Raw genomic sequence first — 12,483 nt, forward strand, 5'->3', positions numbered from 1 at the left:
GGGGAGCTGCACACATCTGGGATTGAGTGTTTTGCCTGTGGAAACACTCCCAAAACACAAGGGCTTACCGCAGCGTCACGGACAATGTGGAATTTGAGGTACTGCACCAGCTTGTTGGTGTTGGACCTCTTGAAGAGGAAGTCCTGCTGCTCCTGGGGCAACCCACGGATGGCTGTGTCAGTGGGCCAGAAGAGCGTGACTGGTTTGTGAATGGGGTCGTTGATCAGCCCCAGCAGGTTGTTCTTCTGTAACACAGCAACAATTGGGGTGGAAGATTAATGCTCTGTCCAAAGTGGCACTGAGCCTGAGGGTGAATGTCAGGTTGAACTGGGGTGTGCTGCTCTGTGGGCTGCCTGGTCACCAGCCTGCAAATAACTTGACTTTAAAAAGCAGATGTGTGAGTTGAACTTGATGTGCAGTAGGACAGAGCTGAGTGGGGAAGGGAAAGGTGGCTGTGGGTCTGTTTGACATCCCAAGCTCTGAGGGAGTGTGACTGGTGCTGAGCAGGGTTCTTGTGTTCTTTCTGGTGAGCCCTTTGGCTCTCCTGAACAAAATCCTGCCAGTGATGACATGTTCTCTGTGTGTGTTTTTGTCTTAAAAAAAAAAATTTACAACTTTTCCCCAATGGCTCCCTTCGTCTCTCGTGTCCTTACCTCTAGCAAAGTGCTGAACAGAATGTACCCATGCTTGGCTGCAACCATTTTAAGACTTTCCTACAAAGAAAGAAAAGTTAGTAATTTACCTAAGAAATACATTATTTGGGTATTAAAACAGCAGAAAAGAGCTTGCTTTTCCTGTAAGTCACTTTTTGTTATAAAATCAAAGTTGCTGTAAAACCTCTCTGCAGAAATCCTCTTATACTGTCCTTACTTTATCTGTAATTCTGGTGAACTTGAAAAACAATGTTCATTTGTTTGTATAAGGTCTTTTTAGAGTCACTTTTTGTTGTCTTATATGATTTATATATCTCATGGTAACTGTGGAAACCCCCTGGGCTGGCAATGGTGATAAGCTGCACATACCTTCTTGAGGGGGAAATCCTGCATCTGTGAAGGGACCAGGATTTGGTTTATGACATGGATCACACCATTTGTGCCAACAGTGTCACTGAATACAATTTCAGCTTTGTTGTTCAAAACCAGTGAGTTCTGAAAAGGTGACAAAAACAATTTTTTTTGTGAAACCTCGTGGGAAAGTGAGGCTAATGCTGAATTGCTTTGATATCATGAGCCCAGACCATCTTTTCTTTGCAGCAAACAGTACTTTCAGCTTTGTTTGTTTTTTCAAACTCTCCTCATGCTCATAAAGCCAGAATCTGAGGATAAAATTGTTTGTGTCAAAGCAAGGGTTGTAGAACTCTTGGAATACAAAACAAGTGCTGAACTCTTCAGCTGAACAGGCAATCTTAGCTGAAAGTAATTTATTTGTTTTGTGCATCAGAGGAGGAAAGGGAACTGTTGCCATGATATTTTCTGAAAAGTCCCTTTGCCAGGATTCTTCTTCTGAGAAGCTGCAGAGGAAAAGAAAAACAATTATCTGCTGCTGTGGAATGCAACAGGTGCATCTTTGATTGGTCTATGTTGGTTGTTTCTAATTAATGGCCAATCACAGTCAGCTGGCTCAGACTCTGAGAGTCACGAGCTTTTGTTATTATTCCTTTCTATTCCTTGCTAGCCTTCTGATGAAATCCTTTATTTTCTTAGTATAGTTTTAATATATCATTTTCTTTTAATATAATATATATCATAAAATAATAGATCAGACTTCTGAAACATGGAGTCAAGATTCTCATCTCTTCACTTGTCCTGAGACCTGTGCAAACACAACCACATTTGGTGACACTTAAGAAAAATTCCACAGGAACCATTGAAATTTTTAAAAAGGTGAATGAGAGTGGGCTGTTTTGCTGTTGTGTTCCCTGTCTCTCTGTGTTTGGTTACCTGTGAGTAGCTGATGTGTATGAGGTCACCCTGGAGGGAGGTGATGTTGGTGACGGCTGTCAGGTCCTTGTACAGCAGGCTGGCACAAGCCACCATGTGGTACCGGAGCACCTGAGCCAGCACTCCTTTGGCAGTCCAGTCCTTGACCTGCAGTGGGCAATGGAGGGGCTGAGGAGCAGCTGGGCAAGGCTTCTGAGGAGAAAAGCTCATTTGTGCTGAGCCCTTTGACTCACCCGTGGGTCGCTGTTCAGTACGTCTGAGTGAGGGACAAACAGGGTGAAAGGGCCGGGGCCTGAGATATCTCTGATGGACAAGGCCTGCCAAATGGAAGGGGAAAAGGCAGCAATGAGTTAATGCATGTGATGCCACATGGTGACAGGGACTGCCCTGTGCAGGGCAAGGTGGTGCCTGCAGCTCCATTGCTGCCTCATGATGAATTCCCTTCCCTCCAACACAAGGGTGAGAGAAATTCCTCGTGTGGGCTTTGACTCTTAGCCTTGTCTGTCACCTTTGCTCACAGGTATTAGATAGAAGATTTTTGTCTTATAGCTATGTCTTAATTCCCTCATTTCTTGTTTGTTTTTACAGAGGAGATAAAATAATTACTCTTAGGAATACAAGTGGACCTGGGCTATTGCAGGAACTTTCCAGTGACCACTGATAAGCTGCCCTGGGGTGACTTTATGATGCTTGTATCCCTGATTGAGAGCTCTCTTAAAGCAAGAGGAAGCCACCTGTCCACCATGGTAGCAAAACTGAAATTGGATTATAGGTCTATAGGTTAGCAGGCCAATATACAGGTCTGTGGTGCCCTGAGGCAGCAATTAAACAGAGAATTGCTGTCACCAGTTTTCAAAAATCAGTGAGAGCTGTCTTCATGCTGGCTGTCTTGCAAGACACAGAGCACCCTGTGATGTTTCAGGGAGGCAGCTGAAATTGTTGCCTTTTGGAGATGCAGAAGGGGTAGTAAATTGTAGGGGGATAGAAAATAAGAAAATAAAGATACTGTAGAAAGTAACCTTACCCCCAAGGAGTTGCAGCTGGGCCAATTATCAAAGATTAGGAACAGGCCTGACTTTAACAGCCACAGCTGTAAGCAGTGAGAAGAACATGCTATAAAAGAGTGGGGTGGCTGGGTGAGCAGGGAACTGGAGTCAGTGGCTGCTTTATGAAGAAGAGAGAGTCAGTGCTCTGAGGAGTTGCCCACAAGGAACACCAAGAAGGTATGGAACTTGTGATAAGGAGACAACAGTATGGAGCTCCTGCAATAAGATGACAGCAGTAAATGAGGGTTATATCCTTCCTTCAGAATTCAAAAGAGATGTGCAGGCAGATCTCAGACTGTGAATGGGTGAAAGCTTCAGTTTTCTGCCCAGTCTGGATGTAGCCACAGCTCTCTCCACAGAGAGCAGCAGGCATGACTTTGCCAGGCCTTTTCCTGGGGAAGGCTGAGAGAAGATCAGAGAAAAGAATGGGAAACAATTCTTATCTCCACTTGCTGCATCTGTTGTTGTGCGTATGTGGAATGTGTAATGGATGTTTGTTTACCAAAGGATGATTTCTTAATTGGCCTCTGGTGATGGTGTTTGGATTGATTCACCAATTGGATCTGTCTGTATAGGACTGTCTGTAAGGGTGATGAGCTTCTTAAATAAGTGTAGTATAAGATAGAATAACAAAGCAATTGATCAGCCTTCTGCAATTATGGTGTCAATGCTAATTATTACCTGGCTGGGGGTCTCTGATAATATCTGGAGGCCTTACCTTTCTCTGGCACTTTGCTCTTGATCATTAATAGGTCATTAATACTGTTTTAGTGACAGTTAATAGCTTACATAGGAGCATCTCAAGTATTAGAGACTGACAATCCAAATCCAGTCCCAATTACATTGAAGGAAGTTGTTGCACACCAGATTCTTGTCTGCTTCTCTCTGCTTTACACTCTTGGAGAAAAAAAAAGGGACAAGAACCCCCCATGAAAACCCAACCAACCCCAACCACTCAACCTTTGCTTACCTCTAAGTGAAAATAAAACCTAGATGTGTTGGAGTTCCTGAGAAGTTCCTGCAATTAAGAACAAGGCTCTGTAACAATGCTGCAAATGTGAGGCAATGTCTGTGGAGTGCAAACAAATGCAGCACTCAAACAAGAAACTCCAAACCTAAAGTTCCCTAAGTGCTGCATATCTGTATTGCTTCTGTCCTGTTCTTATCTTACTCTGCTACACAGCAGGCTTCTTTGAAACCTAAAACTCCCTAACACTGCAGTCATAATGATTGTCCATTAGGGTTTTTGTTTGATTTGGCAGTTAAAGTTATCTTGCAGCATCCTACTCCTATTCCTGGTTTCTTGGATTGGGACAACTTCAAATTCCGGGATACAGCTTTGTCTAAGGAAAAAAGTGATGTGCTTCAACCATTGTATTGAGTAACTATGGGAAGGAAAACAGGGGACAGCAAACATGTGAAGCACTTTACCTGGAAGATGTTGCCTTGGCACTTAAATCCATCCCCAATGTAGTTGGGTTTGCAGGTGCAGGTCCTGTCTGTCAGCTCAGTGTCATTACAGATGGCAAATTCACTGCAGCCTCCATTATTCTTGTAAGGGCAAAGTTTAAAATATATCATTCCTTCATTGCCAGGTGTGTAAAACAATTGCAATTCACCCTTCTCCCCCATTTATATAATTTAGAAATGTTTAATCATAAGATCTTTCTGAAACCACATCTTGCTGGAACATCTGATGGGGTATATTTTCTCCCAAACACTAAAAACCATTTGGGATTTATAAAAACCAAGTCTCCTTTTATGCAGAAGAGTTAGTTTGGTTCTCTCCTTAATGTGTTTAGTTCATGATGCTGTGAGGAAGGAAAATATTTGCAAGACTCTCTCTGCAACTTCGGGATAAGTCTCAGCTTCTCTGCCAATGCAGTGCTGACTATTTTTATTATTTATATAAATGAATATATAAAATATTTTATATTATTATTAAGGGGAACTATTTGCACACTGTAAATCACTGGGATGGTGCCAGGAGCCTGAATTTATGGAGGGACATAGCACAGGACTGTCTGATGGCCCAGGTCAGCTGTAACAGGGACTTGCCTTGTGCTTGTCTCTACAACATCTCCTGTCTGAACCTGAGTCCAGCATGGGCTTGGAGCAGAGGATGCATCTGCCTCCAGAGAGCTCTGTACTAAACCAAGATATTCCTCACCCAGGAGCAACATGTTGGGGCTCAGAGCTCTGCTCAGTCACAAGTAGTTGTTTTCCTGTTACCACCTCAGCTTGCAAATAAATTTGTATCCTGGGTTTGAGATCAAATTGGGGGAAATTGAAAAGCTTTCTTGGTTTTTTTTCTTCTTGTACTTGTTTCATGGTGTCCTTTCTGTTGCTGATCCTCTCAGGGATCCTTTCTCATGGGCCATGAGAGGGAGCAGAATCTCTTTTGGGAGCTGCCAGTGAGGCCTGACAGGTCAGAGACACCTGGCTGTAAGGAATGGGTTTGGGTGGATTTGCTGTGGGTTTGGCTTGGCTTAGGCAGATCCTTGGCTACCTGTGAAGCTTTTTGCGCAGAGGTTTGGTCATTGTGAAGCCAGGTTAGCCTCTGGTATGACACTGATGCTCCTCAAGATAATCTTTATTTTTAACTCATAGTTAGCCTGGCATAATTAGTCCAGTGGAATCAAAGCTGTTGCAACACAGCACAGGAAAAAAAGCAAGAGAAATCAAAATCATAGGGAGCAATGGCTCATGGCTTTAAACTCCCCTTCCTCCAAGCTGTGGTTTTTGCCCTTGCTCTTTCATCTCTGCAACCTTCCAAGGTCACAGAAAGCCAGGCTGGCAGGGTGAGAATTGTTGTTGCTGTGCTCAGAGCAGAGGGGATTAATGCACGCAGAGGAGTGGATCTGTCCCTGCTGCAGCTTGCCAAGAGGCTACAGCTGGTGCAGAGACCCACACTGACTGCCAATATGTGGCTTGTGCTGAACAAATGTGGCTGATTTTCAGCCTGCAGTGACAAGTGAGGCACAGAATGGGTGGTGCCATGGCTTGTCCAGGGTTGGGGGTTGTGGAAGGAAATGGTTTTGTTGGATTTTTGCAGGAATTCTCAATGACAAATAATTTGCTGACTTAGGTTTTGGCACTACAGACCAGGGTCTGTTTCTCTGCATTGGATTTGAACTGAGGTACTTAAGACTCAATGGTAGGCCATTAAAAAGTATTAAAAATAGATAGTCCAGGCCCTCACTTATGTTTATGTCCAGGCTGCCGTTGAGAAAAAGCCCTTCCTGCATCTTTAGTTTCTCCTATAGTGACAGCACTAAAGCATATACTGAACCAAGAATACTCAAAGATTAGCCAAGCTAATGTAAATAGATTCTTAGCACACCTAGCTTAGTTTAGAATGCATACAACACCCAAAGTGTAATTATAATGAGACCTGAAATTGTCTCCTTAAATGGATACTCACTTGTGAACATAGACTGATATAGGTGCAGGTTTTGCCATCTCCAGAATATCCCTTCAGGCAATTGCATACTGCCTACAAAGCAAAATCCGAAAGCAAGCATTAATTGAAAAATGCTTAAGGTTTTTTTTTTTTTTTTCAGCACACAAATATACAGTTTACCTTTTTTCCAGATAGTTTCATTGTGATATGATGTGGAATTTATTAAGCTAAGTGTCTCCCAGAACAGTTTCTTGGCCAGTATGAGTAACCACAGACTGAGATTGGGAAGTAATATTTTTCATTAGACTCTATCTGCCTTTTTTTGTCTGTCCTCTCTGCTGTCCTGTTCATTTGGAATGACCCCTCTGACATCTATATCTTATTGTCTTGCTGACAAAACAGGCTAAACCCTTAATTTATTTACCTCATGTTTTTTGCATAGGCTGGTATTCCCCTCTCATCGCCTTCCTTCCCCTGTGTTTTTTTTTTTAAGTGATGAAATGTAGTTTCAAAACACACCTGGAATTGTGTGTTACTGGCAACTTCCCATGCAGTGGAAATGTAGCTGACACTTTCTCCTGGTTACTATATTTTACATTTGCAGTTATCACAAAGATGAAAAATAGTTGCAAAGAAATGAATTTTATTCTCCAATTCACTCATAATTGTTCTGAAATTAGAATGTACATTTAATATGTAGGAATTTGAAAATTCAGTGAGTTTTCTGCAGCAGAAATAAAACTGGGAGGGAGTCTAATTGTAGTGTTTATGTATTTCCTCGATGAATGACAGCCATAGAGAAAGTAGATGCATTTCTATCCTGTAATTTTTGCCTTTGCAGTGCTGGGGTTTTGTAGTGGAAGTTGTTATTGCTGTGATGTTAATTATGTTCTCAAGGTAAGGAAGAATAAATAAACAGGTTGTAGCTACTACTTCTAGAGATTAGCAGAAGAGTGAGTGGGCTCCAGAATGTTGTAAACCTCATGCAAGAGCTATGGTTTGGGCCATTTTGTTTCCTTGTGGATACATTTGAACAGTGCAGGGAGAAGGGCTAGTCCAAATTGGAATTTTTTCCATGGACAGTTTCTATAACAATAAAAGAAACATCTTCTAGCAATACTTTCAAACTTACAGCTTTTCACATCAAAACCTCCCAAAGGAGAAAAACAATCACTTGAAATAGCAAAACACTGCTTTCCTCTTCAGTTTTGGATTTCTTTCACTGAAATAGATTTTTTCATGTTTATCTGCACTCCCCCTCAAATGCCTTTTTGAGGGAAGCATAGACTTTTCACAATTGTTATGAAATTCAGTTTTCTACTTAAAAACAAAGTTGACACGGGGAAATCTTTCTTTGCCCAACAATAAACACTTGACTAGGCCTATTTTTCTTCACTAATAAAGTACTCACTTGATTGGGTCCAGTCTGGGTGCATTCTGCATTTCTATCACATCCACCATTGTTCACCAGGCAAGGGTTGATTTCTTTATGAAACAGAAACAGTGTAATAAAGAGAGTAATTCTGAAAACCCAAGGAGAGTAAATTTAAAGAAAAGCATACTAGGAATGCAGATTTATGACAAAATTCATTCCTTCAGTTACTTAGTCTAAGTCTTGGTCTAGTTCTTCAGTTGTCTTGGTGGAGGCTAAAGCTCTGCCAGCAGCATTTCTGAAGCCAGACCTGGGGAGGTGAGATATCTAAAAGTCTCTTTGTGATGGTCAGAGGAGTGTGTGTGTATCAAGCTGCTGGAGATGGGGTTATCTTGCTAGAGACAGATGTTGTTTGATAATTTTTTGTGCCTCAGTGCACTGCTGCAGGTGCGTGGTGTGCCAAGTAGTATGAGCCCTGTGGCAGGAAAAGGGGATGTAGTGTCAGCAAGCTGCACTTGTGGGTCAGAGTGGGAGGAGGAACATCCCCCCTAGAGGAAACCTCTCTCCTGTTGTGAAATACAAAGCTGTGTTTCGTGTCAGGTACATACAGGTGCAATGTGTGTATTTGTGATTGTGATATGTGTGGAAACCGACCATGGGACAGTTGCAAATGCTAATAATAACTGAGGAGAGTAAAGCATGGAAGAAGGCCTTTGAACCTATCTGTTGTTTGCAATTAACCTTAGTTGATTTAGGAGTGTTGGAATTAAAGCTTTAAGGCTGTTGCTCTTTGCTTGTAGTTAAGCCTTAAAGAGTTCTGCAATAATAACCTTTTGTATAATTTTAGAATATTGCTTGTGTCCTTGAAACTATAGCTTTGGAATATATATAAAGGAAACATGCTTATCTCATGCCTTAATAAAACAGAGAAAAGCAGCTTGAGAAAGGAAGATGAACATCAAATCAAGGATTTATAGTTGGACCAGGGGAAGCTGAACATCACTGTTATGAGATTTATAGTCCTTGTAATTAAAAGGTGGACCCACATCTGGAGAGCTGGACTTCACCAGATGGGATTCATCTTTCTTTTTTGGACCACCACCACCTGGGATACTCCTTTCTGTGATACATCCTGAGAAAAACTAAATCACAATAGTGTATAGAATTGTAACATAAAAATTGGGACTAGAAACTGCTGAGAAAGCTGAGGAGTACCCCTATAAATACCTGTAAGCCTCAACTATCGGTGTGCAGTTGGAGAGAAAACTTCCCCCACTGTACCCAGCGCTGTATTGCTCATACTTTACCATATTAATGAATAAAATTGGTTGCTGCTTGAATATTGGCCTAGTCGAGGTTCTCATTCATAACACTGTGACTTTGCAGTGAGATGCAGAGGCAGGGCAGGGCTGTGCTTACCGAGGCAGACAATGCCATCCCCGGTGTGGCCGGCGCTGCAGACACAGGCTCTGCTCCCCGGGGTTGTTCTCCTGCACTCTGCCTTGGAGGAGCAGCCCCCGTTGTTGCTCCCACAAGCATCAATAGCTGAACAGGGACAACAGCAGAGATTAGGCCAATGTGCTGGAATGGCTTGTTGCTTCTCTTGATTATCTGTCTTCATTTTTAAAGGGATTTATGTGGAAACCAGGGCACAGGGAATATTTCTCTGTCTGCTCTGGGGTGCCCTGACTTTGACCCTCATTCATGGAGAAAGTTTCCTAGGCTTCAAGGTAGACTGGAATCCACAAAACTGTGAAATAGATCATAGAGAGCAGTGTAGGTGCATCACTTGGTGAGAAATTTAGGTTTTGGGGTTTTCAGTATCTTGTGGATGGAAGCAAGATGGAGGGCACAGGGATTCTTCTTCATGCTTCTTCCTTCTCCATGTGTTTGGGTGGCATTTTGTAACTGGGCAGAAAAGTCTGCATTGCAGCTCTGTGGGATCAGTTATTGGGTTAAAAAGGAAAATAATCTAGGTGTCAGTTCTGAATTGGATAGTTTAGTCTTAAAAGACCTTGCAACAAGAGATTGTTGGCCATTTTGTGCCTTCTAATGAAAAGCTGCAGAACTCACAGTAGAGAGACTGTTTTACTGATAAGAAATAATAAACACCTGAGTCCAAACACAAATTACTGTCTCAAGTGCCTTCAATCCAGATCGAGAAAAACTGATGACTGGTACCCCCACAGATTTACTAACATTTTTTTGAATGAGTCTTTCTGAATTAGGAGGCCACAGATTTCATTAGTGCCAGTTATTTAATGCCTATTATCATTTCCAAAGGGAAAGCTGAAGTGGTTTGGGATCTTAGGATTCATCCAGGACTGACTTTCAATAACTTTCCATCTTCCAATTCTGCCCATTTTCAACAAAACACCAAGTCCATGTTCATCTCTAGTTTAAATAGCCATTTCTCTAGTTTAAATAGCCATTTAAGTGTTCCCTGAGCTTGAAATTTTCTGCACACAGATCACATAACTTCTCTTGCGGGAGGCCTAGAGTAAAATACCACCTAGCCCTGCTGTGACAGCAAGTGTGGGTTCTTATTCAGATGGATTCTCATACTGTTCCTCCAGCTCTGGATGAGCTGGATGCTCACAACTTGAGAGCAAGAAGGGAGCCTTGTCTGATCCTCAGTGTGACTCAAATCAGCCTGAAAATTGCCTTAAGTTTTGCTTCAAATGACCCTAAATGGCTCTTCCATCAATTTCAGGCCAGGGAGTTGATGTTTTTCTGCTACTAAAGTCACTATGGGTGACCTGTGTCATCCAGCTCTTCCTGCACGTGGGGAATTGCCCCCCCAGCAGATTAAAATGGATTTGTCTGTTTTGTGCCAGAAGAGAAAATTAAAGCAGGCAGAGTAAGAGTGGCAAAATCTGGGATTAGGACACTGCCTGCCATTGTGAATAAGTAGAAAAATAGGCTTCTGTCTGAAAAACGTTAGTACTTTAATCAGTTAAGAATTAAGAAAAAATATAATTAATTATGATTATTGTAGCTGGGAGCAGTCTGTTTTGGATAACCCAGATTTTTGAAGGAACATCTAGCATAAAGTGTTATTATCCCTTTCTGAGGGTCTCTTAAATCTCTCTAGTCTAAAGAAAGGGATTTTGCTACACCAGAAATCTGAGCAAGTTCAGAAAGCTGAGGAAATGGTTGAGCTACACAGCTTCCAATAGCTGGAAGTGTTATTGTGCCCTGAATTGGCCTCTCTTTGCTGGGCTTTGTTGGGAAAGGGAGTAAAAGTCACAAACCAGGTTTCATTACTCTGCAAACAATGGGGCTGGGGCTGTGCACAGCATGTTCCCTTTTCTCTGCTCTCCCTGAGCACAATGCCTCACAACTTGGAGGTTTGGAGCCCTTTGTTTGCTGTGAATCTGCACCTGTTGGGCTGCTGTTTGTTTGGAGGGAGCTGTTTTTTAACTGGTTAAAAATTCCTGTTTTTTAACTGGTGCATAGGGAACTGCTCATCTCTCACCAGCTCTACTGTGACCAGAGAGTGCTTCAAGCATTCTTTGGTTTCTTTTTCTAATTTTTTTTTTTTAATTTTTCAAAGGGAAGAAACAAAGTTCACTTGCCTGTGCAGAATGTCCCGTTCCCCTCAAAGCCAGCTGCACACTTGCAATAGGCAGTGCCATTTGATAGGAGGAGGCAGCTAAAGAAATAAAAGGAGAGAGGCATCATTTAACAGAGAAGAAAAAAAAAATTGGGCAGGTCTTTTGTACAGCCCTTGTTTTTGTGGGTGCTTCTAAAGGTAATGTTGCATAGAAATAACAAGGCATTTACCCATACAGTCAGAGGTAGCTAAAAACCATAAATATGGACCTAGCTGCAGCTGGACTAGCTGCACCAAGTTTTCAAATCTGTTTTGGATGTATTATTTTAGGTATTAGAATTCCATGCTTTGGTGTCTGAATATCCTATATTTTTTTTTGTGCAGAACTAGAGAATTTGTATTTGTACAAAAATCTGTGCACAATTTTTCTCTGTGTGCACCCAATTTATGGGGGGAAACAGCCAGCACAATTCATCATTGCCCCCTACTCCTGCCATGCCTGCACATCTCCTCAGACCTACAGGTGTATGTCAGTGGGTAAGAAATACACAGGAGAGGAACAATCTGCTTCTGTCAGAAACACAGTCTTGATTCCAGAATGTGTGGGGTCCCCATGAGCCAATCTGAGAGTGAAGTTTTGCCAAAAATTCCTAGTAAAATATTGCTGCTGTGAACTGAAGGTCACAAACAGGGGAGAGAATGATATTGCTGCTCTGAACTGAAGGTCACAAACAGGGGAGAGAATGACCCACATCTGGGAAAAAAGGGGGTTTGCCCTCTTGTTTCTCAGCTCCTACAGAAGAGCTGTGGCTGAAAATGAGGAGTCTTTCCAGCCAGTTTTCCTTGGGGATTTTTTGAGATGTCTTGACTAGTGTAAATCCTGCTGCCTGGTCAGTGGTGAGGGGACAGATGCACTTCAGTAAATGGCTCAGTGGGGCTCACTTGCTCCTCTGAAAACTAGTTGGTGTCCCAATATTGGTGTTGGACTGGTAAGAGCATTTTTGTGTTATTTGTATGTTTGGATATGAAGAGAATATGTTTGAACTGTCTGGCTTCATCACCACATACATTAGATTTACATTGCTCCTCAGCAGCATATCTCAGAGATAAGAAGTCATGAGGAAGGTGGACTTGATTTTTGCCTTGCAAGAGGTGTCTTTTCTCTC

The 12,483-nt window shown here is 42.2% G+C and overlaps 1 protein-coding gene across 1 annotated transcript in view; it reads right to left on the bottom strand.

Annotated features, from left to right (window-relative positions):
- The window catches only part of STAB2 (stabilin 2), an 82,560-nt gene that overhangs the window by 18,691 nt on the left and 51,386 nt on the right, over window positions 1-12,483 (bottom strand). Inside the window, exons 39-49 of the mRNA XM_058804703.1 lie at window positions 11,340-11,416; window positions 9,181-9,306; window positions 7,801-7,874; window positions 6,411-6,482; window positions 4,418-4,537; window positions 3,957-4,004; window positions 2,174-2,257; window positions 1,941-2,087; window positions 1,023-1,148; window positions 654-713; window positions 69-245 (exon numbers count right to left, since the gene is read on the bottom strand). Coding sequence (XP_058660686.1) covers window positions 69-245; window positions 654-713; window positions 1,023-1,148; window positions 1,941-2,087; window positions 2,174-2,257; window positions 3,957-4,004; window positions 4,418-4,537; window positions 6,411-6,482; window positions 7,801-7,874; window positions 9,181-9,306; window positions 11,340-11,416 — 1,111 coding nt within the window. The remainder of the gene's footprint in view (window positions 1-68; window positions 246-653; window positions 714-1,022; window positions 1,149-1,940; window positions 2,088-2,173; window positions 2,258-3,956; window positions 4,005-4,417; window positions 4,538-6,410; window positions 6,483-7,800; window positions 7,875-9,180; window positions 9,307-11,339; window positions 11,417-12,483) is intronic.

The sequence above is a fragment of the Ammospiza caudacuta genome, chromosome 5 (assembly GCF_027887145.1).
Source record: "Ammospiza caudacuta isolate bAmmCau1 chromosome 5, bAmmCau1.pri, whole genome shotgun sequence".
Lineage (NCBI taxonomy): Eukaryota > Metazoa > Chordata > Aves > Passeriformes > Passerellidae > Ammospiza > Ammospiza caudacuta.